At 28.2% G+C, this 23,435-nt stretch overlaps 1 protein-coding gene across 1 annotated transcript; it reads left to right on the top strand.

Annotated features, from left to right (window-relative positions):
- The first annotated feature begins 1,845 nt into the window (after positions 1-1,845).
- LOC133802231 (protein NRT1/ PTR FAMILY 5.5-like) lies at positions 1,846-7,783 on the top strand. The gene is made up of 4 exons (XM_062240504.1): positions 1,846-1,998; positions 2,101-2,318; positions 5,518-6,017; positions 6,641-7,783. The coding sequence occupies exons 1-4, from the start codon at positions 1,974-1,976 to the stop codon at positions 7,656-7,658; spliced, it is 1,761 nt and encodes a 586-aa protein (XP_062096488.1). The 5' UTR covers positions 1,846-1,973; the 3' UTR covers positions 7,659-7,783.
- Positions 7,784-23,435: the final 15,652 nt, after the last annotated feature.

Raw genomic sequence — 23,435 nt, 5'->3', positions numbered from 1 at the left:
TTTAAAATAATTATCATTATAAAATATCTAAAAAATATCTTATTTTAATTTGTTTAATTATTTATTATTTTTAAATAATTATCATAGTAAAATATTTCAAAAATATCCTATTATAATTTTTTTAATTATTTATTTAAGTTTAAGTGTTTACAAACTAGTGTTAAATATAAAAATATTATGTTAAATATAAGAATATTCCATTAAAATTAACATTAAAAAAATAAAAAACCGTTAAAATCAAAAATTTCTCTTATCTATACACTTATTATATAGAATAGATAGTAGACTCAATAAATATTAAAAATTATGTACACAATAATTTTAGAATTTACTGGAAACAATCAATATAAAAAGAACAAAAAAAATCAAAACAGCTGAAAAGAATATAATAAAATGGATTCTATTTTATCTCCATTACCCCATCTAAGTGGATAAGAACGATAATCACTCACACAAAGAAAGAAAAAACGAAAATACTAAACAATCCAAAAGTATATATGGTCCTATATAATATATTATTTCAAAGCTTCTACCAATCCAAAAGTATATATGGTGTTATGACTTGTCCCCATTCTATTATTATTTATAAATATCTTCTTAAAGAGATCCCTTTCACTATCCATAATGAATAAATAAATAGGCCTACATAAAATATTTTTAAGGAGATTTGAAAGAGAGAGGAGCAGCTCTTTCAGTTATAATATATTATTATTATTATTTATATATAAAATTCTGATAAGAATCTATTAAGAATCAGTTTTGTTCTATATTAATCATGTTGTCACCCATAGAATTTCAAGAATCATTAATACATAATAGTCTACCACAATCAACCATAAGTATGATATGTTAATCTGTGGTGATAATGTTTTTCTTTTTATTTTATTTTTTTTATAAAAAAAACAACAACGAGTGAGAGAGTTCTTGTTAAAATTGCGTCTTGGTAAAATTTGTATCTTATGGTAATTTACTTTTTATTATATAAATATATATATATGATAAAGAGTATTCAGAGAATTTCAGTGATCAACAATAATTTTTTTAAAATGTCATTTGAAACAGCCATAGATATTACATATTAAACAAGTGGCATGATTAAGTTTATTATTATAGTAATTGAAAGTGGCACGAGGAACTCACAGCAAGTGTAACGTTTTACTAACCCTGAGTCGTTACTTTATATGTTTAAAACTGTGATCAATCCGTTAAGCAAATTGTTTAAACTCAAAAATATAATTTAAGTAACATAAAGGTCTAGGTAGTAAAATTTTTAGATAAAAAGATTTAACTTTTTATTTAGACTTTAAAAGAGTGTATATGGGATCCCAAAAAGTTGATTAAAAACATAATTATAATTTTACAAACAGTCGACCGATAAAATTCAAACTTTTACACCGAGTCCCTCAATACATATCTCGACTGTGGCAGCCGAGCATATCGAACATATATGTACTACTTCAAAACTTTCAAACTCATGACTTATCATCATTCACTTGCCCCAGAGATATAAATAATCCTTGACTTAATTTTGTATAACATATTTTTATTTAAGAAATTGATTGGATGAAAATTGTTGAATTGGTTTCTACCAAATATTTTGTGAGGTGGGACAACTTCATTGAATGTGAGGGAGTTGTGGGACAAATTTGTAGTTATACAATCAATAATATTCAATGACATCAGCACGCTTACATCAGCATAATAATTAAGAGCAATATATTATTATTATTATTATTATTATTATTATTACTATTACTACTTTACTTTGTGAATTAATTAATATCAATATATATTATAGTATAATACAACGAACAATTACTTTAGGGAAAGTTGTGTCACATATTCTGGACCACAACTCAACTTAAAAAAAGAAAGCAGAAAAGAAAACATATGAGTTTGCTATAAATAAAGCTTCGGATTCTCAAGTTTGATATGCATCGATCCAAAACAAACACAACTTGGGATTTGAGAACATGGGGTCTCCTGTGAGAATAGCTGGTAATTAATAAGTACTAATTACTAGCTGCTAGTAATATATACATGTATTAATGATTATAATTAAGTACTAATTATGATGGTTATGATGATGGTGGTGTACAGTGCTAGGGTGGTCGGACACAGTAGCAGATTACGGACTGTTCATGCTGATGACTTACTTGACAGAGGCTTGGAGCTTCAATTTCAGGCATGCTGCGGCCATTGTCAATGTCTTTTGGGGCTTCGTCGCCATACTCCCAATTGGACTCAGATTTCTCAAGACTCGAAAACATATCCCTGACCGTTGGATGCTTTTCATTTCCAGCTTAGCCTATCTTCTTGTAAGTCATCTATTTATTTTTTATTTTTATTATTATTATGACTGAATATTTTGTTTATATAAAAAGTATATAGATAACGAAATTTTTTTATCAATCTGAAGAAATTTGATCCGATTAAATTTTAAATATTTATAAAATAAAAATGTGTTTTTTTTTAACAAATAAAAAGAAGAAAAAAGGTAGGTTGTAGTTGGTAAAATTTTTGTTTTTGAATTTTTTAAACATAAAAATAGAAATATAATTTTATTTTTGTTTCTTTATTTTTTAAAAATAAAAATATGTTTGGTAACTATTTTTGTTTTTTGTTTTTAAAAATAAAAAATAATAAACGTGTTTGATAACTTTTATTTTTATTTTTTATTTAACAATATGATGTGTTGATTTGAAGAAGAGAAAAAAAAAGTCAAAAATGGTTTTAAAAAATTTTGAAAGTGAAAAAATTCTATTTTCAAAATTTAATAAATTTTAATTAAAATTTAAAAAAAAATTAAATAAAAATAGAGTTACTAAACATATTTTATATTTATTTGTCATTTTTTAATTAATTAAATAAAAAACTATTTTTTAAGTGTTACCAAACAACAATGTAGTGTTTTGACGTAGAATTAGTTGATGAGTAAAATTAGTGGATTATTTTCTATTGTAACATATTTGTTACTTGTTAACTTAGATCATAATTAATAATAATATATTTATGTTAGTATTTAAAATGTTAATATATTTATGCGATAGCACTTCGTTGCAGCCAATGCATGGTTCGGATATTTAAATAATTTTTTTATGAGTGTATATTATTGTCATTTAAAACTTCCTGTAAATTTTTTTAAAAAATCCTAATAATTTATGGTGCCGAAAAAAAGTTTCAAACAGTTTAATTTTACAAGCGCATACAAAAAACAGACACGAGTGCAACCACCTTGTTTTCGGCACCATAAATTATTCAGAATTTTTTTAAAATTTACATATGTCTTAAAAAATAACAATGTACACTGTTATAAAAAAAAATTATTTAAAAATTATTTAAATGTCCGTACTGTGCCTGGCATTACTAGTGCAGCCAAACCCCTACATTTATGTTAGTATTAATAATAATCTTTTCCGCTTTTGATTATGATTTCTCCATGTTTCCAGCTAATAAGTATATTTATTTATATATATTACATTTTTTCCTTTATTAAAAGCATCAAAGAAACTAATAAAATATCTTTAAAAATATCAACTAATTTGTGGGCTCTACTAATAATAGTTTATAGATCAAATGATAAGATTCCAATATGAATTTATTTTAGCAAACTCAGCTTTCTCTTCTCTTCTCCTTTTATTATTGTCCCATTCTTTTGGTTTTAAATTCTTTCTTCATTTTTTTCTCAAAAAAAAAAAAAAAATTCTTCATGTTTCCAGCTAATAAATATATATATATACATACATTTTTTTTTCTTTATTAAAAGCATGAAAGAAACTTGACAAATTTTTTTAAAGATACCAACTAATTTTGGTCTCTACTAATAATTTGATCAAATTATATGGTTCTTGTATTTGCCCTTCAATATATAATATGTATATATATGTATATATACATTTTTCTATATTAAATTATTATAAATATATTACTATACAAGTTAACATTCATATTCTTAAATAATTTTTTTTTCTTAATTCATTTCCTAGCTTCCAGTACTGTATATTTACTTTGGTATATATTGGTTACATCAATATTAATTCATGAGTAGTTATATACATTGTAACTATTGGATGTTATCAATTTGTTAGTTTACCAAAAGATATTTAATAATTATGACCACTTAAATATTCGCATTTAATAAAATATAATTTTCGTGAAGATGCGAGTTAAAAACTGAAATATAAATGTTAAAACTTGTGTTGTAATGGATTTTTTTTAATATATATGTATTTATTATATATATGAGCATTAATTTTAACTATTAGATTAATTCGATTTACTAGTATTTATCTGAGGATTTTTTTTTTTTTCAGATATCTCTTCTATATAAAAAGTGTGTAGATAACATAATTCTTAATTTTAACATTTTTTTTTTTTTTTTGTTAATTTTAACATAATATTTTTATATTTAACAAAATATTATTATATTTGCAGTAGATTGTAAACATGACTTAAACTTAAATAAATAATTAAACAAATTAAAATATGATATTTTTGAGACATTTTACTATGATAATTATTTAAAAATAATGAAACCATATATTTTATAACTTAAATAAAATTTTAATTTAATATTATATTAAATATATAATATATAATCTTTTGTTATCACTGTCAAACTAGAACAAATATAAACTTAATCAAAAATAAATTAATTAATTAAAATAGAATATTTTTAAGAAATTTTATGATAACTTAAATAATTAAATCATATTTATTTAAAAATAATAAAGACAAACATATCATTTTTTTATCTTATAAATTTGTATAATAGTTTGTTTTTTATCAAGGGATTAGATCTTTTTTTCTTCATCAAATTCATTAAAAGACATTGTGAGATACATTAGAAACTAAAAATAATTTATATATGTATATTATTGTCTACACTATAATTTTTTCTATTTTTATTTTATTTCTATTATTAATTTCTTTTTTAATAGTATTACATTTTATATATATGTCATGATGTAGCCATATAAATATATATATCTATGTCAACCATTGTGTTTAGATATCATATATGTAGAGATTATTAATATAAATATTTATATATACTATAGAACTATAATTCATTCTATCATATATATATATATTAAAAAAAACAGTCAACTAATTTTTATTAAAATTATAGACAATATTTACAACTTTGAAACTAAGCAAACATGCATTAAACATTGCTTTTGCCTAGAATGAGCCTATACACATATAAACTTGTTTTCTATTTCTTTATAATAATGATAAGAGATCTTTTTCAAAATTAACTATTTTTTTCATAAATTTTTTATTTTTCACTTTTATTTTTTAAATAGGGTTTTCCAATAATATATCTACCAAACATATACCACATGTATACCACACATACACCTGCATATATATACCAAAATCGTAAAAAAAAATATAATTTTAACAAGAACCATAAAAATTTATTATTACTATTATTATTATTTATTTGTAAAAAAACCATACTGGGCCTAAATTTCTCCATGATATAATATGTAAACTATTTTTGTAAAACAGGGATTAGGGCTCTTGACATTCTCAAGCCCAAAATCAGAATCTGGAAAAATGGATAGTTGGGAAGCAGAGTATGCAAAATATGGAGTGAAGCAAGAGACATTGTTGTATGCCTCATTACCTCTGATAGTTATAGCTAAATCTGGCTATGCAGTGTCATTAAAACAACTCATCACTGATGAAATACAATCAAGTGGCATATCTGATAAAATCATCCACTTTTCCTTGAGCATCGGAGCTTCTTTTCTGGTAAATGTGTTTGGATATGCAATGTCTTATGCAATAAAGGAATGGGTAACAAGGTTTGGAATCCCAGCACTGTGTATGGTAGTTGCAACCCTAGTTTTCTTGACTGGCTTTCGTTCCTATGGTCGAGAAACTACACAAGAACCAAGTCTCTATGCTAAAGTCTATAATCATTTTCATATGCTCCTCACTGACATTATTAAGAGAATAACTTTCTTGCTTCACCTCTTCATAAAGATTGCCTTGTGCCCTTTAAGGTATGCATATTATATTTGCTATAAAGATTGCCTTGTGTATATTTGACACAACTTTGGACATTGTTGTTCAAGAAAAAAAAAATCATTTATTAATTTTTTTTGGTCATAATATTTAGTTTTTTTTTATCACATATTACTTAGAAGTTATATCGATTAATTTTTTAGTAATGACATATTCACCTCGTGTGGTGTTTGACATCTTAAGATGTCAAATAGCAATGCCCGTATAGTAAAGATTTTTTAATTTGTTTATGAAAATTGCTAAGGGGCAAAAGTGGTACCCAACACCACAAAAAGATAACACATCGCTATTTGTGAAATTCAATATCGGGTCCCACACAATTTAATTTAATATTTATTATGTGTATCGCTAACCAATTAGAGGATGACACCTCTTATGATGTTGGACACTTTAAAATGCCAAATAACAACACTCTTTTTTTATATAATAACTTGAAAGGTAGAATAAGCAGTAACCCAACTCGGTCACTCTAAGCAAATAAATTATATTTTTTGTGATTGAATTATTTTGCCACAAGTTTTTTATTTTTTATTTATAGTAACAAGTCTTTTTTTCATTCAATTTTTATGGTGCTTTTAGATGAGATTTTTATGGAATGCAGGTTATGTTGTTGCTGTTTTTCTAAGAAAGCTGAAGAGAACACTCAAGAACAACTGTCACCAGAGAAAAAAACAGAAACAATAACAAGAGTAGAAGAAACCAAATTCCTCATATCACTATTTCCAATATGCTTGTTAGGGTTGGTATCTTCCTTGGGAAATACTTATTTTCTTGAGCAAGCATACTCTATGGATCGTAAAATCATAGGAAATTTAAAGGTACCTCTAGTCATACTCCTAAGCGTCTACAAAATCGCCAACTATTTGTTCCCAAAACTATATTTCGACATTGTAGATTCTTGGATTCCTTCTGGCTGCACAAGTTTAAAAAAGGCGCTCCACCGCATTGGAATGGCGCTATCGTTACTATGTGCCTTGCTATGTTGTGTCATTGCTGCTGAAGTTGAGAGCAAGAGAATTGGCATCATCAACAAACGTGATCATGCAATAGACATCAACCAACCAGCTGAGATGAATCTACTTTATCTTGTTCCACAATTTTTTCTTCTTGGAGGGTTTTTTGGGATGGCATATGAAAGCATTGAGAGGTTCTTTAAGGATCATGAAATCCCTGCTAGTTTGGAACCATACATGGTTGATTCAGCAGTTGGTGTGTTTGGATTAGGGAACATTGGCAGTGTCTTATTAGTTTATTTAGTATCAAAGTGTACGTGGGCAAAAGAAGGTAGAAGTTGGTTTAATGAAAGTATAAATACTAGTCGTTTGGATAAGTATTATTGGCTTCTAAGTGTGTGGACAGCAATCAATATAGTTTGGTACTTATTTGTGTCACTTCTATATCGTCCTAAAGAGAAACCTACAACACCGACAAGATCATTAGAAGAGGAAGAAGAAGAATTGTGTCCTTTGAATAAGTTGGCCAGGAAGTATTGTATTTTTCTCAAATGTTTGCCTGAAAAATTTCCTGATTGTTGTTGTTGCTGCTGTTGTTGCTGGTGCTGCTCAAACTCCGGTGGTGATCCAAAGCAAGAGGTTTATAATATAAGTCGTATGGCATGATAGTTTTGCTTGGGAAGAAAAAACCTGGGTGTGATATTGTGGTTTTAGATACTAATCTTTGTGTGATTTTTTTATGAGTGTAATTACTATAAGTAATTATGATCATTTTGATATCATTTTAATCACTTTGTTTGTTAAAACATTGATTTTGTCATTTTAGCCAAATATTTTGGACTCTGTTTTTCATAGTTAAGACCATAAAGTTTTCTTGATTATAATGTGATATATTGGAACAAAACTAAGAGCCAGATTTTAGTTTTGTTGCTTTGGTAATTGGTTGTTAATCAAATCTTTTCTTCTTAGATTTTTTTAATCTATTTTTTAGTGCTGAATCTAACAATTTTCCAATCTTCCTATCCAAATAAATAAGCTTTTAACTAGATAGAAACACATTCCTAGTTTAACTAAATTAAATATGATTGCTCATATTCAAATAAATAAATATAATGCCTTAAATTGTATATAATCATTACTTTCAAATTTCAAATAATATGATATAACACAATAAAGAAGCAGTAAACAATGTATGCAAATCAATTAATAGAATATAATGCAATTCTCTGATCGAGAACATGAAATATGAAAATTTAATACAACATCAAAAAGTGATAAGCAATTAACAATAGTAAAACAAACAAAATTAAACTACAGAACAAAAAATTAAATAGATGATACCACAAAGTTTATACCGGTTCAGCCAAGAACTGTTGTGAAATGACCAGTATATATAGTCACATAGCACAAAAAATGTTTTTGGCAGTAAATGAACCTATCCAAAACCCATTTTCTCTTTCTCAATGCTCCAAAAGATCTTTCTCACAAAATTTCTCTAATGAAAACATGTTAAATCTAAATATGTAGACCATATGATATATACTAGGCATCGGAATAACTTATACACAACATACAAACTTACAAGCATATATATGAATATTTATATATAAATTGATTATACGATTTTCAATTGAAATTTGAAATATATATAACTCACATAGATAGATGGAGGCGCGAGTGCTCTTGCCTGGGTTCTTTCTTCTAGTCAACGGAATAGATACACAGAGAGGGAGCAGGACGACGACGATCGCGAGGTTCCGGTGTGTTCAGCGGCAGCGGCTCACCAACGGGAGGAAGAGAAAGCCGAGTTCCAAGTGCGTGAGAGATTGAGAGAGAAAGGCAGAGGAGGCGACGACACTGGTTTGGTTTTGGGTATCTTATGGTTCAATGATAGCTCAGTCAGCTCATGAGAATTTTTTGTGTTTGTTTTTTCTTTTGTTCTCCTGATTATTTGGTACAATTTCAGTTGGCACCTTTTGAAATTTCATTTTGGCGCCTAAAGCTATGAGAGCACTCCCATCCCATCCGGTGCTCTACTTCAACTTTTAAAATACATCTCCAAACATATTTTTCTATTTTACCTCTAAGTTTTACATTTTACCATACATCAGATTCTCTATTTTTTTCTCTATATCATTTAAATATTATATTTTCAAACATTTTTTATTCATTTCAAATATTTTTTATAACTATCAATAATATCATAATATATTTTAATATTATAATATTGAGTTAAATGATGAATAGTATATATTAAATATAGCTTTGTACTGTAGCTTTATCTAAAAATATTTGTAAAATACATCATCCAATGTATCCCTATTTTTGTTAGTTTTAGCTATTTTTTACATATTTTGGTAATATAACTCACCCAATGTGAGTGCTCTGAGTGACTTGAGTTAATTAAAAAAAATTCCTTTCTTTTTTTGTTTTGCAAATCAATAACGCTTCAAAATATATGTAATTTTTTAGTGTAATATATAGTGAGAATTATTTGTGTTAACTAATATTCTTTATATCATAATCTAAATTTAAATATACGAATTATTATAAAATCTTATAAATACACAAGTCAATAAAATTAGAAAAATTTAGATATAAAAGAAAATCTAGTTTTAAAAGTTGTTAATTAATGCATATTTTTATAAATATATTTACATAATTCAATTTATTTTTAAATTATATTTTATAAATATATTTTTAGGTTTTTTAATTTGGATTTTTGCAACAATCACCACAAGTTCAATTTGATGTTGTCCTGGAGGACTACATATTTTTATAGTGAAATATAAGAATATTCTGTTAAAGTTAGCAGAAAAAAATAAAAAACTGTTAAAACTGAAATTCCGTTTTTAGTAATTACCAAATTAATTAAACCAAGTAAATTAATTAAAGTGCGGAATGGTAATTAACTGTTTACACAGATTACAGTTCTGTCGGGACAGAAACCAAACTTGTCACGACAGAAACTGAACACAATAAAAAGACAGTGCAAAACAATAAAGAACACAGCGAATTTTTACAAGGTTCAGAAATCCTTTCGGATAACCTAATCCTTGGGGCCACGCCCAGAGAATAAAACCAATTAATAAAGAATCACAAGTACAAAAACATTGACTTAAACAAAACAAGACTCCCTCTTGAGATTTGCCGCAACTTGTTGTACTTCTCTTCACTAATCTGATTTTGATTGAAACGCTCAACCACTTGAACTCCCTTCAATGGTGAGCGAGTGCTTGCATCCTCCCGACGCAAGGCTTTGTAAAAGATCTTCTCCCAAAGACTACAAACGCTGTGTTCAAATTACAATGTGTATTCACTCATGAACATGGTATAAGCTCACCACTTAAAACTAAACACACATAATTCAACAAGATCACGTGAATACTTATGATCTTGAATACAAAGAAGAACTCTCAAATATTACAATAAAGCTCACGAATAATTCCCCAAAGAGTTCATTTTTCTCACTGCCTTTAGAGCCCTATTTATAGAGTCTTTTTCGTGCTCACAAAGGCAGAAAAAGAATTCTTCTAATAAAGCCAAGAATCGCAGAAGATATTCTTGATTGTCAAAGAGTTGCCTTATTTAGAAGATTCTGATCTAATAGATGCGATATCGGAGGGGACAGCTCAGACCTGTGTTGGATCAAAACAAGCTCAAAAAGGAAACAATAATTAATGATATTAAAAACCAGTTTCCTGATTGTAATCCTTGAGCTGCACGAAAATACAACAGTAAATAATCCAATAATAACTTTGGGTAAGTACAGAATATTTGCAATGACCTTTGTTTCCTTTATAACCAAAAAGAGACAATTATATGCTAAATAAGGAAGCATATGCTAAATAGGGTCTTTACCGAGGTCTTTACCGAGAACGTGTACTCGATATAGATAATTTAGACTCCCGCCTTTTTTACGCGGTTATTTCATTTTAGTTTGTGTACCGAGGACCCTATACCGAGAACATGTTCTCGGTATAGGGTCTTTATAATCTTCATCTTCCCCAACACAAAGAGTTCATTTATCTGAAACGGAAAAAATCCCAAAACCGTTTTCTCCGCCCCCCATTTCTATTTTCCTGGATTTCGGCCCCCACAAACTTTGGTTTTGGGCAAAGTTTCTCTTCCAAAGACGATTTAAGTGGCTATAAGGTTTATTGAGGTAATTATTTACAAATATTTCAGTTTTTTTTTTGTATAAATTTTTAAATTTTTTTTCAGTTTTGGTTTTTTATAATGAGATTTTTGTGGTATTATTTTCAGGTTTTGCATTGTATACCAGCGGTTTTAGAGGTATTTCACATTTTCTTTGTAATTTTTTGGTTTTATTTATATTTTTTGCATAAATATATTTAGGGTTTTATTTATAATTTGTTTAATATTGTTAATATATTGTTATTTGTTATATTATATATATAATTTCTGATTATGTAATTAAAATAGGTAAAAATAATAATTTGTGATGAAAATTAGTTAAAAATCTAGTGATATCCAATTTAGAGGAAATAATATATTGTGTAGTATTTTAGTAAAATACATATATAGTTTTAAGATTTAGTTAGTTTAATCATATGATAAATAATTAATTTATTAGTATGAAAATTTATTAATTTAATAATTTATTTTTTAGGTATATAATTTGACTTTTAGTTATAAATATATGTTTATATGAAAATTTAATATTTGATTGTTTGTTTTTTAGATTGGGTTAAATAATTTTAGTTTTAGATTATTAGATTTGGTTAATAAATTTTGATTATTAGAGTGAGTTTTGTTTATTTAATTTGAATTTTGTTGTTGTTGTTAATTTTTTTATTCTTAGTGTTGATGAATATTGATGCTTTGTTTTTGTTGTTAATTTTTAGTAGAATTATCATATTTTAAATAGAAAATTGAATAATTAATAAAATTTAGAGTAATAATTATAAATTATATAGTCATTTACAATGTATTTGTATTGCTTTGTGTATGTTCTGCGACTGGATATTTTTTTATGTGTTATTTGCAGGTTTTTAAATTTTGGGATATATGAAAATACAGTCGTTATGCTGCCCAATTTTTTTTAGAATTAAAAATACTCAATAAAATTTATAATTTAAGAAATAGTGAATTGATAAGTTGTATAATATATTTTTAATCATGATTAAATCAAATTAACAATAACATTATGCAACCAAATTTTAATAAAAATAAACATTAATCCTGAAATTTTATTTAAATAAGTAATAAATCTTAAAGTAATTCTATCGATTTATTCATTTTATATATATATATTTATGAAATTGTATAATGAAATTTTGTAATTTTTGTTTGAAGGTTGGGTATTCGGTTTTTGTTGGACTAAAGAGATTGCTAGCAAGATATTGAAGGCATTGGTAAGTTTTTTTTAATTTTTCTGTATTTTTTTAATTTTTTTTCAATTTTTGAATAATTTATGTTTTTTTATATAAATAATATAATATTAATTTTAATAAAAATCTGAAATTATTATATTAGATAGAATGTATTTATTTTTAGGTTTTCAAAATAAGTATTAGTAAAAATGATATTAGGAATTAGAAAATTGTTGTATGATTAATTAGTATTTTTTTTAAATAAATTCTATGTTGTTTTGGTGAATTTTATGTGTATTAAACATATTAGTAAACATATTTAATATTTTTATAGAATTGTAAAATTTAGAGATATTGTGAATATTAGTAGAAGTACTCAATAAAATTTCTAATTTAATAAATAGTGAATTGATAAGTAAAATAATATATTTTAAAATTAACATTAAAAAAATTAATATTTACATTATGCAACTAAATTTTAATAAAAATAAACATTAATTAAATAATTTAAGTAATAATTAAATCCTAAAGTAGTTAAATACATTTTAAACAAATTTTAGAAATTTTGTTTAAATTAATAAAACTATTCAATAAAGCATAAGTAAAATATGTAATTTAATAAATACTAAATTAATATGTAAAAAAATAATATGTGTTAGGTCCGATTAAATAAAATTAACAAATATATTATTAGAAAACCATTATTAAAATTAAAATTAAAATTAAAAAAATTAAATTTAATATTTGTTAGTTTTAATCATTACTAAAATTAAAATTAAAAAATATGTTTTTAATAATATTTGTTAGTTGTTTTTAATTTTTCTGTATTTTTTTTAATTTTTTTTTCAATTTTTGAATAATTTATTTTTTTTATATAAATAATATATTTTAAAATTAACATTAAAAAAAATTAACATTAACATTATGCAACTAAATTTTAATAAAAATAAAAATTAATTAAATAATTTAAGTAATAATTAAATCCTAAAGTAGTTAAATAAATTTTAAACAAATTTTAGAAATTTTGTTTAAATTAATAAAACTATTCAATAAAGCAAAAGTAAAATATGTAATTTAATAAATACTAAATTAATATGTCAAATTTAAATAATTTTAATAATATTTACACTGAAATATATTATAGTTAGATATCATAAAACAACATAATTAACTTCAAAAAGCATAAGACATTAAAAAAACATATTTAATTATATTTGCTTTTTTCTTTGGTAATAAGAAATTATTACCAAAGATATAATAGTGTTATTATCACCTAGTGATAATATTATATTTTTTTAGTGTTCATCACAAGAAGCCTTAGACCCGTTTAGAGAGGGTGAGTCATTGAAGACTCTTACATTTGCCAAAAAAACTTGGGTACGTTAAGTTTTTTTAAACATATTTCAAAATTTTAATTGTTTCAAAATTTTAATTACATTATACATTGTATCACAGGAGGAATTGCGTGCATCCCGCGACACACAGCAGACACAGGCAACTGATACTGAGAGTTCCACACCAGTTTCGAGTGCGCCTGAAGATGAAGACATATCTTTGGTACAAACTGTCTTCGGAAAACGACGGGGCCACCAGAAAGGATATGGACGTATCCTTAACATAAGGGACCGAACTCCATTTGATTTTCGTCCTTCACAAACTAGAGATGAAGAGTTGTCTGAGATGAGAGAGCGTCTTCGACAGTTAGAGGAGCATGTCCGGACTCATTGTATCACCCCGGGATCTCAATCTGCCCCACCACCACCCGATGATCCTGATGTTGGAGCACCGACTCAGTAGGACTTATGTATGAATTTTATTACAATTGACTATTATATTATCATGTTTAAGACAATTCTTTATTTTGATTCAGCGAACATACTCTTATGTTTTTATTTATATCTTTAATATAAGTATTTTAATTTTATTCTATTTTTTTATATTTAATTCAAAATAAATAAATATAAAAAAAAATTGGGGAAAAGTCTATACCGAGGACATTGTCCTCGGTATATACTACCAAGATGTCGGTATATACCAGTACGATGACAAATTGGGGTTGATTTTACCGAGGACATTTGTCACTTTCTACCGAGGACAATGTCCTCGGTAAAACTTATACCGAGAACATTTTTAAAGTCGTCGGTAGAAGTTTTGTTTTACCGACGCGGCTGTACCGATAACTTTATACAGACGACATTGTCTCGGTAGAAGTTTTACCGAGGACATTTAGGCTTATACCGAGGACATTTGTTCTCGGTATAGGCTCTGTTTTTTGTAGTGACTGCAAGTCCTTTCCCAAATTTCGACCAAGAAATCTAAGGTGATATCATACACTTCATTACATATTTCTCAGTTATTTTATTTATTGTATTTGTAGTTATTAAGAAATGTGAAAAAAGTCTCACATGAAAAATATATAAAAGCAACAATATTCTTATAAAGAAAATTGTTACTCTAGTTAACACCAATTGGTTTTAAGATAGAACATCAATCCAAGTCCTAATGGTATTTCCCTCCTCAAATTATAATATGGTATCAAGAGCAGGTTCGACTTCCGCTGCACTCTACTATTGACCTCAGTTTGACACATTTCCAATGTATGTCTATTCGTGTTGGATTCTAATGTTGTTGGATCCATAATGTATCTAGTGGTATGCACTAGACCTGCCCTTGATTATGCTATTAGTGTGCTCAGTAAATACATATGTATAACCCTGTAAGACAGCATTGGAATGCAATTGTAATATTCGTCTTTTTCGTTTCATGGGTATTTTGGTAATTTTGGCATGGGATGGAAATTTGGTAATTTAATGCTCTTGAGAGGTATTTTTGTAGTTTTGTGAAATTATGTGTTATGTGATTATATGAATATGTTTATGTGATATTAATATCTGGGTAAGATATTTTATGTCGGAATATACCGAAGGTGCTCGAATGATGTGTTAAAATGACGAATCACGTTTTCCTTCAAGTGCTAGGGGTTTTATTGTCAAGAATTGTTGAAAGAGAGATCATAATAGAATAAAGATAACTTATGCGGATTATGTTAATTATGGATTACAAAAAATAATAGTTTAGTGGGGAATTCCTAAAAGGAGTTTAATGAAATTGTTAGAATGTGACTTAGATCAAGGGTAGGATGGTAATTTGGCAATGGTGTACCCGCTTGAAGAATTCAACGCTGTACAAGATGAATGGGCAGAGTCAATTCTCCCTCATCTCAAAGTTTGATGAGAACTAGTGTTGGCTAGTATGTACCTCCTGCATATGTCGGTCTTGACTTGGATTAGTCTAGCTAACTTATTTTTTGTCTTTAAACAATAGTATGGTTAAGTTAGTAGATGTTGATTAGAAATTAACTTAGTCATTGTTTTCCCTCTCGACCATTTCATATTATTTTTTGAATTATATATCTAGACCATTGTATATGTAGTTTCATATAAATATATACTTTTTGTTGACGCCGTTTTTCGTCAAACAGTGAAAGAAGAGCACTTAAACAAGAATTGATAATGGCCAAATATAATAAAACAAATCAAACACACGAGTTTTACGTGGTTCAGCAGTTAAATCTGCCTAGTCCACGAGTCTTTGTTATTAATCTCAAGATTATCTCTGAAAATTCTTAAGCATGAATTCTTCAGAGTTTTCTCTCAAGGATCAGAATTTCGGTCCCTTACAATGGTGCATGGCTTCTCTATTTATAGAGAAGGATGCAGAATACTATCCCACATATTTTGGGTAGTTACTCTTTTTGTGTAAATTAAATAAATGGCTTTAAATGCCTATAATCAGATATAAAAGGAAACGTCCCTGAAGACCAGGAAACGCATAACTGATCAAATAATATCTCACGATTCTAGGGGATTTACATCAATAAATGAGGATTATATCTCATATTTATAATACTTGTAAATATTCAAAGTGATTATTGCGTATCTCCAAGGCTTTAGTCTCCCAGGTTTCCTGTCACCTTTCGAGCTGGAGACATCTTCTGAGGTCACTCAACCCGTTCGAGATCGTATGCGCGTCGAGCTCGGGAACCCTGATCCGAAGTTGTCTTCGAAGATGAATGTGTTCCCGGAGCTATCTTTCGAGATCATGAACTCTTCGAGGTCACCATACTCGAGATTGTCCATATCCTGCAAGCTCGGCATACGATCCTGGAGCTTGCTTCCAACCTTATGAGTCCACTTATTTGCGAATCCAACTTTCGAGGTCATAACTAACATAGCTCGAAATCTGGGTATAACACTTTTAATATGTATATACATGTTTCTGTCTTTCTGTTTCTATTTTGTTGCAGAGGGAAATGGCAGAAACATATTGCATAACACAATTTTTAAACATATTAGTGTTGGTTTTGCACAGACGCAAACCAAATCATCGGTCTGTAATCGACTGCTCATCAGTAGCATCGGTCTACCGATGCATTTGAGCAATAGCATCGTTTCTTCTAGATAGGTCAATCGCGTCGCCAACAACAATGTCAGTTTTGGAACCGACGCAATTGGCTAAAGCATCGTTCTGTAACCGATGTTGAACCCCTGTTTTTTAGTAGTGGAAACAACCAAGAAGAAGAAAAAGGCTAATTGGTGATGGCATTAGCTGTGACTGGAGGTATGACGTCTGTTTTGGTTGCTAGTGTGAGAAGGCTAACATTATTGTAAAAGAAAATGGATAAAGGCTGCCATTGTTGTAAGAGAAAATGAATAGAGGAAATTGTTGGGGAATACACAAGGAAGAGAGGTAAATAAGAGTGAGAGAGATGTATTTTATTTATGGTGATCACTTCTTTATAATTAACGAGTGACAATATTTGAAACGTTTTGTTTTTCATAAAAAAAATTGTTGCATAACTTTTATGCCCATTTAAATAGAAAGCAACTTGTTTTTTCTTATATTTTTGTAAAAATGATTTTTAATTTATATTTTTGGCCTAATTTTAAACTCAATCTTTTATCATATGAATGGTGCCTTATAAATTGTTAAAATAAATAAATAAATAAAACATTCTAATCAGTCAAAAGTGTATTGTACATAATATATATTGGAAAATTCTTTGAAGTTTTCTTTTAGCACACATTTTGTATTTTCGACACATGGATATAGTTATAATTTAAATATTTTTATATGATAATCTACATAATAATTAAAGGAGACATTCCATTAGTTTTTGAAAATTTTTAAAAAAATTTATAATATCGAAAACAAGGTTCAACCAATTTATTATAGGGATGCATATTTTTTTAAACGGGAACAAAACAAACAGTTTGAACCCTAATTAAACACGATTATAACTATTCAGGTCACAAAACAGGTGAACCAATAAAAAAGTTCCCAAAAATATTTTATTTATACATATAAAATATTTACACGAAATAAGAAATAGAGTTATAGTGACACCTATTGCTACATTCCCACCCCTACCCCTACCCTCATAAGGGGAGTGGCTGAAGGGTTTGGTGTATTATTATTATTATTGATTTTTTGTTTATGTTTTTCCTTCTGCTTTGTTGTTGATTTTCATATTTTCGATTTCATTTTGGCGTAGTCTAGGTTGTCACCTACCCATTTCACCTCATGCTTTTGTATAAATGACAAATATTATATAATACAACCAGCCCACATATATGGAGGCTTCACATTTCATGAGCTATTCAGATCTCAACAACACCATTAATGCATTTTATGGCCGGTTAGCCTCAGACCATAATTAAGGGATTGGAACCCAAGAGAACTAGAATTACACCATAATAACAACAAAAATAATAATCCATAATTTCCCATTTTAATATATGGAAAGGCATACATTATAAAGTAACAGTACTAGAAAAGACACACCAGAATTAAGACAAAAGCAAACCACACATGCATATGCATGCATGCATCCATTATTTATACCTACGTACGTAGTAGGATTGGCATTATATGGATATATATATATATATGGTTTATATATTTTCTTTAGAATTTTCCACACATACCAAAAGACGACAAGTACATCCAGAAGAGCAAGGAAGTAAGACTGCGCATACTTGACCACACTTACCATTTGTTGTTGAAGGTACTCCTCTCAGCAATATATCTAGAAGAGAATAATAACGTTCAATAGCCTGATTGGTATTACTATCTCCATCTGAGTAAACTCGAACATCATTCAGGGCTCGGCTTGCATAAGCAGTAGATGGAAAAAACACAGCAAGAACAACTATGCTCATCATCACCACAAGAACGATTGACTTATTATTCTTACTCTCCATATTCGACCGATCTCTTGTGGAAGTAATAATTAATAAATTATACGATTGCAATGTGTGAATGCCTAAGACAATAACATTGTGCTAATTTATAGCTCTAGATCAATGCTCTGGATGAATATTAGGTTGATAATTTTTCTGAATAATTATTCTGAAAAAGAACTTTTAGGAAATTATTGAAGGGTCCAACACTTTTGATTTGAGAATAGTAGATGAATTTCTGGGAAAATAAAAATAAAAATAGCAACGAAAAGTAAAAGGAAAAAAAAAGAAGAAAAAGTGATGAAGGAGAAGAAGAAGACTTGATTGGAAATAGATCAATAATTTGTGGTTGAAATTCTAGCTATTCTACTGTCATGTGAATGTTTATCAATAATTTTGCCAACAAATAATAGTGATAGAAGAAAAAACTATATACATAGAGAATCTAAAAATCTTTCCATAAACGTTCTTACCTTCCAAATAAACAAAGTAAAGACTGTTGGGTTTGTGTCATGTCATAGAGGTAATTATAAGGGTAGGTGACAATGCATATATATATATATAGAAAATGATAGAATTTTTCTGAGAAAATTATTGAGTGTCATGAAGGTGGTGGTCAAACATATAACTGGTAGTTGACCATGTTTTTGCATAGTAGACAAGACATTTTCTATATAATTAACTTTAAAAAAGATGGACAAATAAACCATTCTCACTTTCTATATAATATATATTTTAAAAAGTATGACAGATGAAATGTGACCCTACATAACTTAAATAATTTACTACAAAATATTTATAAAGAAACTCGTTTGAATAAATGAAGTAAATAAATCAATATTAACATTGAGATTTCTATCTTAATTTATTGAGAGTTGATTATGTGGCTTAGATGATTCATGATGAACTTTGATAATTATAAGTCTAGATTTATCTTGGAAGATAAATGACTTAATAGAAATAATGAGATTTCTATTTTAAAATGATATTTTATTATCACTATGTGAGAAATGTGGGGTGAAGCTTCAAAGTTAATCAGTTTATTTTATTGATAATAATTGATTAATTTGGTTATCATATCGAATAGGTGATTTGGAATTTCACATTCTAAATCATTTTAGCTATATGTTTATGGAATGGATAAATTTATACATGCTTGGTGTCTAAAGTTATTGTTTGTAATATTTTGATTCAAGAATGAATCAATTTAAAACATAAAGGAGAATTTTAGAAACAAACATGTTTCTAGAATTAATATTCAAATGTTTATCTTGGATATTGAACTATAAAATAGTGGGGGCGTTGACTATAGTTAAAATCACTATTTTAAAGGAGTAACTATTTTAATCAAACTATGGCTAGCAACAAAGTTTGAATAAAATAATGAGAGTATTTAAGTATGCATGCATGAGAAAAGAAATGACTCAAATGGAATCATTTCTACATCTCAAGGGGTGGGACTTAGACTCCCTCAAGAGATTCACGGTTGATGGTAACCTATCTTAATACTAGTAACCAAACTAGTATTAGGTTCAATAGGTAATAACAAGTCAATCAAGTGAATAGTAGTATAATACTCAAATTTTGTCCCATTTGAGATATGATTACTAGTGCGTTACCAAAATGAGGTTAAAAAATGAAAGGTTTTTTAATAGAATCCAGTCTTGAAAAGACAAGTATTTTAGGGTAACAAAATACTGTAAGAGTTCTACATATATAGACCTAGAGGTGGTGTCACCCTTCATGAGAATTGGGAGTCATTCTCAAGAAAATTCTATGAATGGAATGTGCACAAGGCCACTAACGGTGCAAAAGTGAGACATTGAGGTCTCAAGTGAACATAGCAAAGGTGTGTGTTATCAAGTGATAGTAGTTCAATGCTTCGGCAACCAAAATTTCAACAATCTTTGTGATAATTACACTAAGGTAAAATTCAAGTTAAAAGACATTTTACTTTATGCACAAATGCAAAGGTTTCTATAGAGAGTGATTATTTAATCAAGTGGGGAATACTATATTTTAATATAATGTTTGATTGATTAAATAAGTGTTACAAAAAGTTATTATTTAATCTAGTGGGGGAATGTTATATTATTTCATATAATATAATGTTAGATTAAATAATGTGACAAAATATGATTTTTCACACCTTGAAACATATTATTGAGAGTCACAAAATTGAACATATGTGTGTGCCAAAATGTGACATATTTTGGAGTTACAAAATCAGTTAGAAATTTGTAACTCTCAAATATTACCCAATAATGTGTAGATTGTATGTTATACATTTGAGATTGGATTTTACAAAGCCTTTATGAAATATAGTTGTTGGAGACATGCTTTTAACTCTCATTAGGTGTTTGGAGGTTACAAAATCATGTGGGAAATGATTTGGGACATTTTGGAACGTTTTGGAAAAATGATATTTTTGAGCTGAAAATGGTCTGTCGCTGCGACCAGGAGCATTGGTGGCCGCGACCTAGGGGACAGTGAGCCACGGCCAGTGATGTGTTCAGCCAATTTTCAACCCTTTTTTCCACTTTAAATTGTTCTAACACCCCCAAGTAACTCTCCAAACTCATTTTCAATTCCATAAACATCCAATTAATCATTGGTAACAGCTATGGAGGTTAGTTGAATTTGAAATTCAAAGGGTGTCTCAAAATTCTATAAATAAAAGTATAATGCTCACTTGTAAGGCAACTCTATTTCTATCCACAAGAGCACTTGACAAGAAATACACCAAAAGAATTGATTATTCAAGAGAGTTATTTCTAATATTGATAAGCATTCACATGACAGTAGAATAGCAAGAATTTCAACCACAAATTATTGATTTATTTCTAATCAAGTCTTCTTCTTCTCCATCACTTTTTCTTCTTTTTTTTTTCCTTTTACTCTTCGTTGCTATGTTTATTTTTATTTTCCCAGAAATTCATCTACTATTCTCAAATCAAAAGTGTTGGACCCTTCAATAATTTCCTAAAAGTTCCTTTTCAGAATAATTATTCAGAAAAATTAGAAAAGTTATCCACCTAATATTCATCCAGAGCATTGATCTAGAGCTATAAATTAACACAATGTTATTGTCTTAGGCATTCACACATTGCAATCGTATAATTTATTAATTATTACTTCCACAAGAGATCGGTCGAATATGGAGAGCAAGAATAATAAGTCAATCGTTCTTGTAGTGATGATGAGCATAGTTGTTCTTGCTGTGTTTCTTCCATCTACTGCTTATGCAAGCCGAGCCCTGAATGATGTTCGAGTTTACTCAGATGGAGATAGTAATACCAATCAGGCTATTGAACGTTATTATTCTCTTCTAGATATATTGCTGAGAGGAGTACCTTCAACAACAAATGGTAAGTGTGGTCAAATATGCGGACTCTTACTTCCTTGCTCTTCTGGATGTACTTGTCGTCTTTTGGTATGTGTGAAAAATTCTTAAGAATATATATAAACCATATATATTCATATAATGCCAATCCTACTATGTACGTAGGTATAAATAATGGATGCATGCATCCATGCATATGCATGTGTGGTTTGTTTTTGTCTTAATTCAAGTGTGTCTTTTATAGTACTGTTACTTTATAATGTATGCCTTTCCATATAATAAAATGGGAAATTATGGATTATTATTATTGTTATTATGGTGTAATTCTACTTCTCTTGGGCTTCAATCCCTCAATTATGGTCTGAGTCTAACCGGCCATCAAATGCATTGTGTTGTTGAGATCTGAATAGCTCATAAAATGTGAAGCCTCCATATGTGTGGACTGGTTGTATTATATGATATTTGTCATTTATACAAAAGCATGAGGTGAAATGGGTAAGAGACAACCTAGACTACACCAAAATGAAATCGAAAATAAGAAAATCAGCAACAAAGCAAAAGGAAAAACATAAACAAAAAAAATCAGTAATAATAATAAAAAAAAATAGTACACCAAAGCCTTCAGCCACTCCCCTTATGGAGCAGGGTCAGGGGAGTCCAATTCGGGGCTAGGGGTGGGGGTGGTGGTTGATATGATTTCTCGTACCCGCACATGTCGAGATAGGTTTAGCAATAGGTGTCACTGTAACTATATTTCTTATTTCGTGTAAATATTTTATATGTATAAATAAAATATTTTGGGGAACTTTTATATGTGGTTCAAGCCGGTATTTAGTTGGAAAATCGTAGAGCTAGTTATGGATTTTATAAGTTTAGCCTATAATTTGGAAATATTAATTTTATCATAAGGTTCGATTAATGAAGATAGTCCTAAGAAAATTATTTATTATAACATAAGGTTTAGATAGAATAATTAAGAATGTGACATTTGCCACATAAATGTTTATTAAAGATTTAAGGTTTTTGATGAATAAAAATAATCATGGATAAGTGTAGGAAGTCTAGAACCTTCCCTCAGCTGTTAGGATCACGTTTTACTCAGTCAAAGTGGTTTAAACAAATTCAAGTGTGCTGAAAGTGTGAAAAAACGTGTTTGAAATACCACCGTATGTCGATATATCGCCTATGATTGATACAGAAAATACATCGACTTCGCACGAACGAAACCACGGACTCTCGGGACTATGGTGTAGGTGATATATTGCCTATATGAGGCGATATATTAGCTCTAGTGACCATTTTTTAGTTTTCGTGGAATTTGAAACTAGAAACAGCCTTCAACAACTTTGACTTGTTCCTGAACATTTTGATCGAGTTCTGGGCATTTGTTGAGCGAAAAATGTATTTTTTAATCATTTATTTATTCATTTTAAAAGGAGTTAGTTTCACTCCTTGAACTCTATAAATAGGACCTTCACTCGGCCATTTTTCATCATCTTTCAAGCACAGTTCACGACCTCCA

Source organism: Humulus lupulus, chromosome 9, assembly GCF_963169125.1.
Source record: "Humulus lupulus chromosome 9, drHumLupu1.1, whole genome shotgun sequence".
NCBI classification, from domain to species: Eukaryota; Viridiplantae; Streptophyta; class Magnoliopsida; order Rosales; family Cannabaceae; genus Humulus; species Humulus lupulus.
The sequence above is the reverse complement of the archived record's forward strand: the minus strand, read 5'-3'. Positions and strand labels throughout refer to the sequence as shown.

Coding starts and splice junctions, on each gene's coding strand:
- LOC133802231 (XM_062240504.1), top strand. CDS start 1,974: ATGGGGTCTCCTGTGAGAATAGCTG. Junction 2,319..5,517: donor CCAGCTTAGCCTATCTTCTT/GTAAGTCATCTA, acceptor TTTGTAAAACAG/GGATTAGGGCTCTTGACATT. Junction 6,018..6,640: donor ATTGCCTTGTGCCCTTTAAG/GTATGCATATTA, acceptor TATGGAATGCAG/GTTATGTTGTTGCTGTTTTT.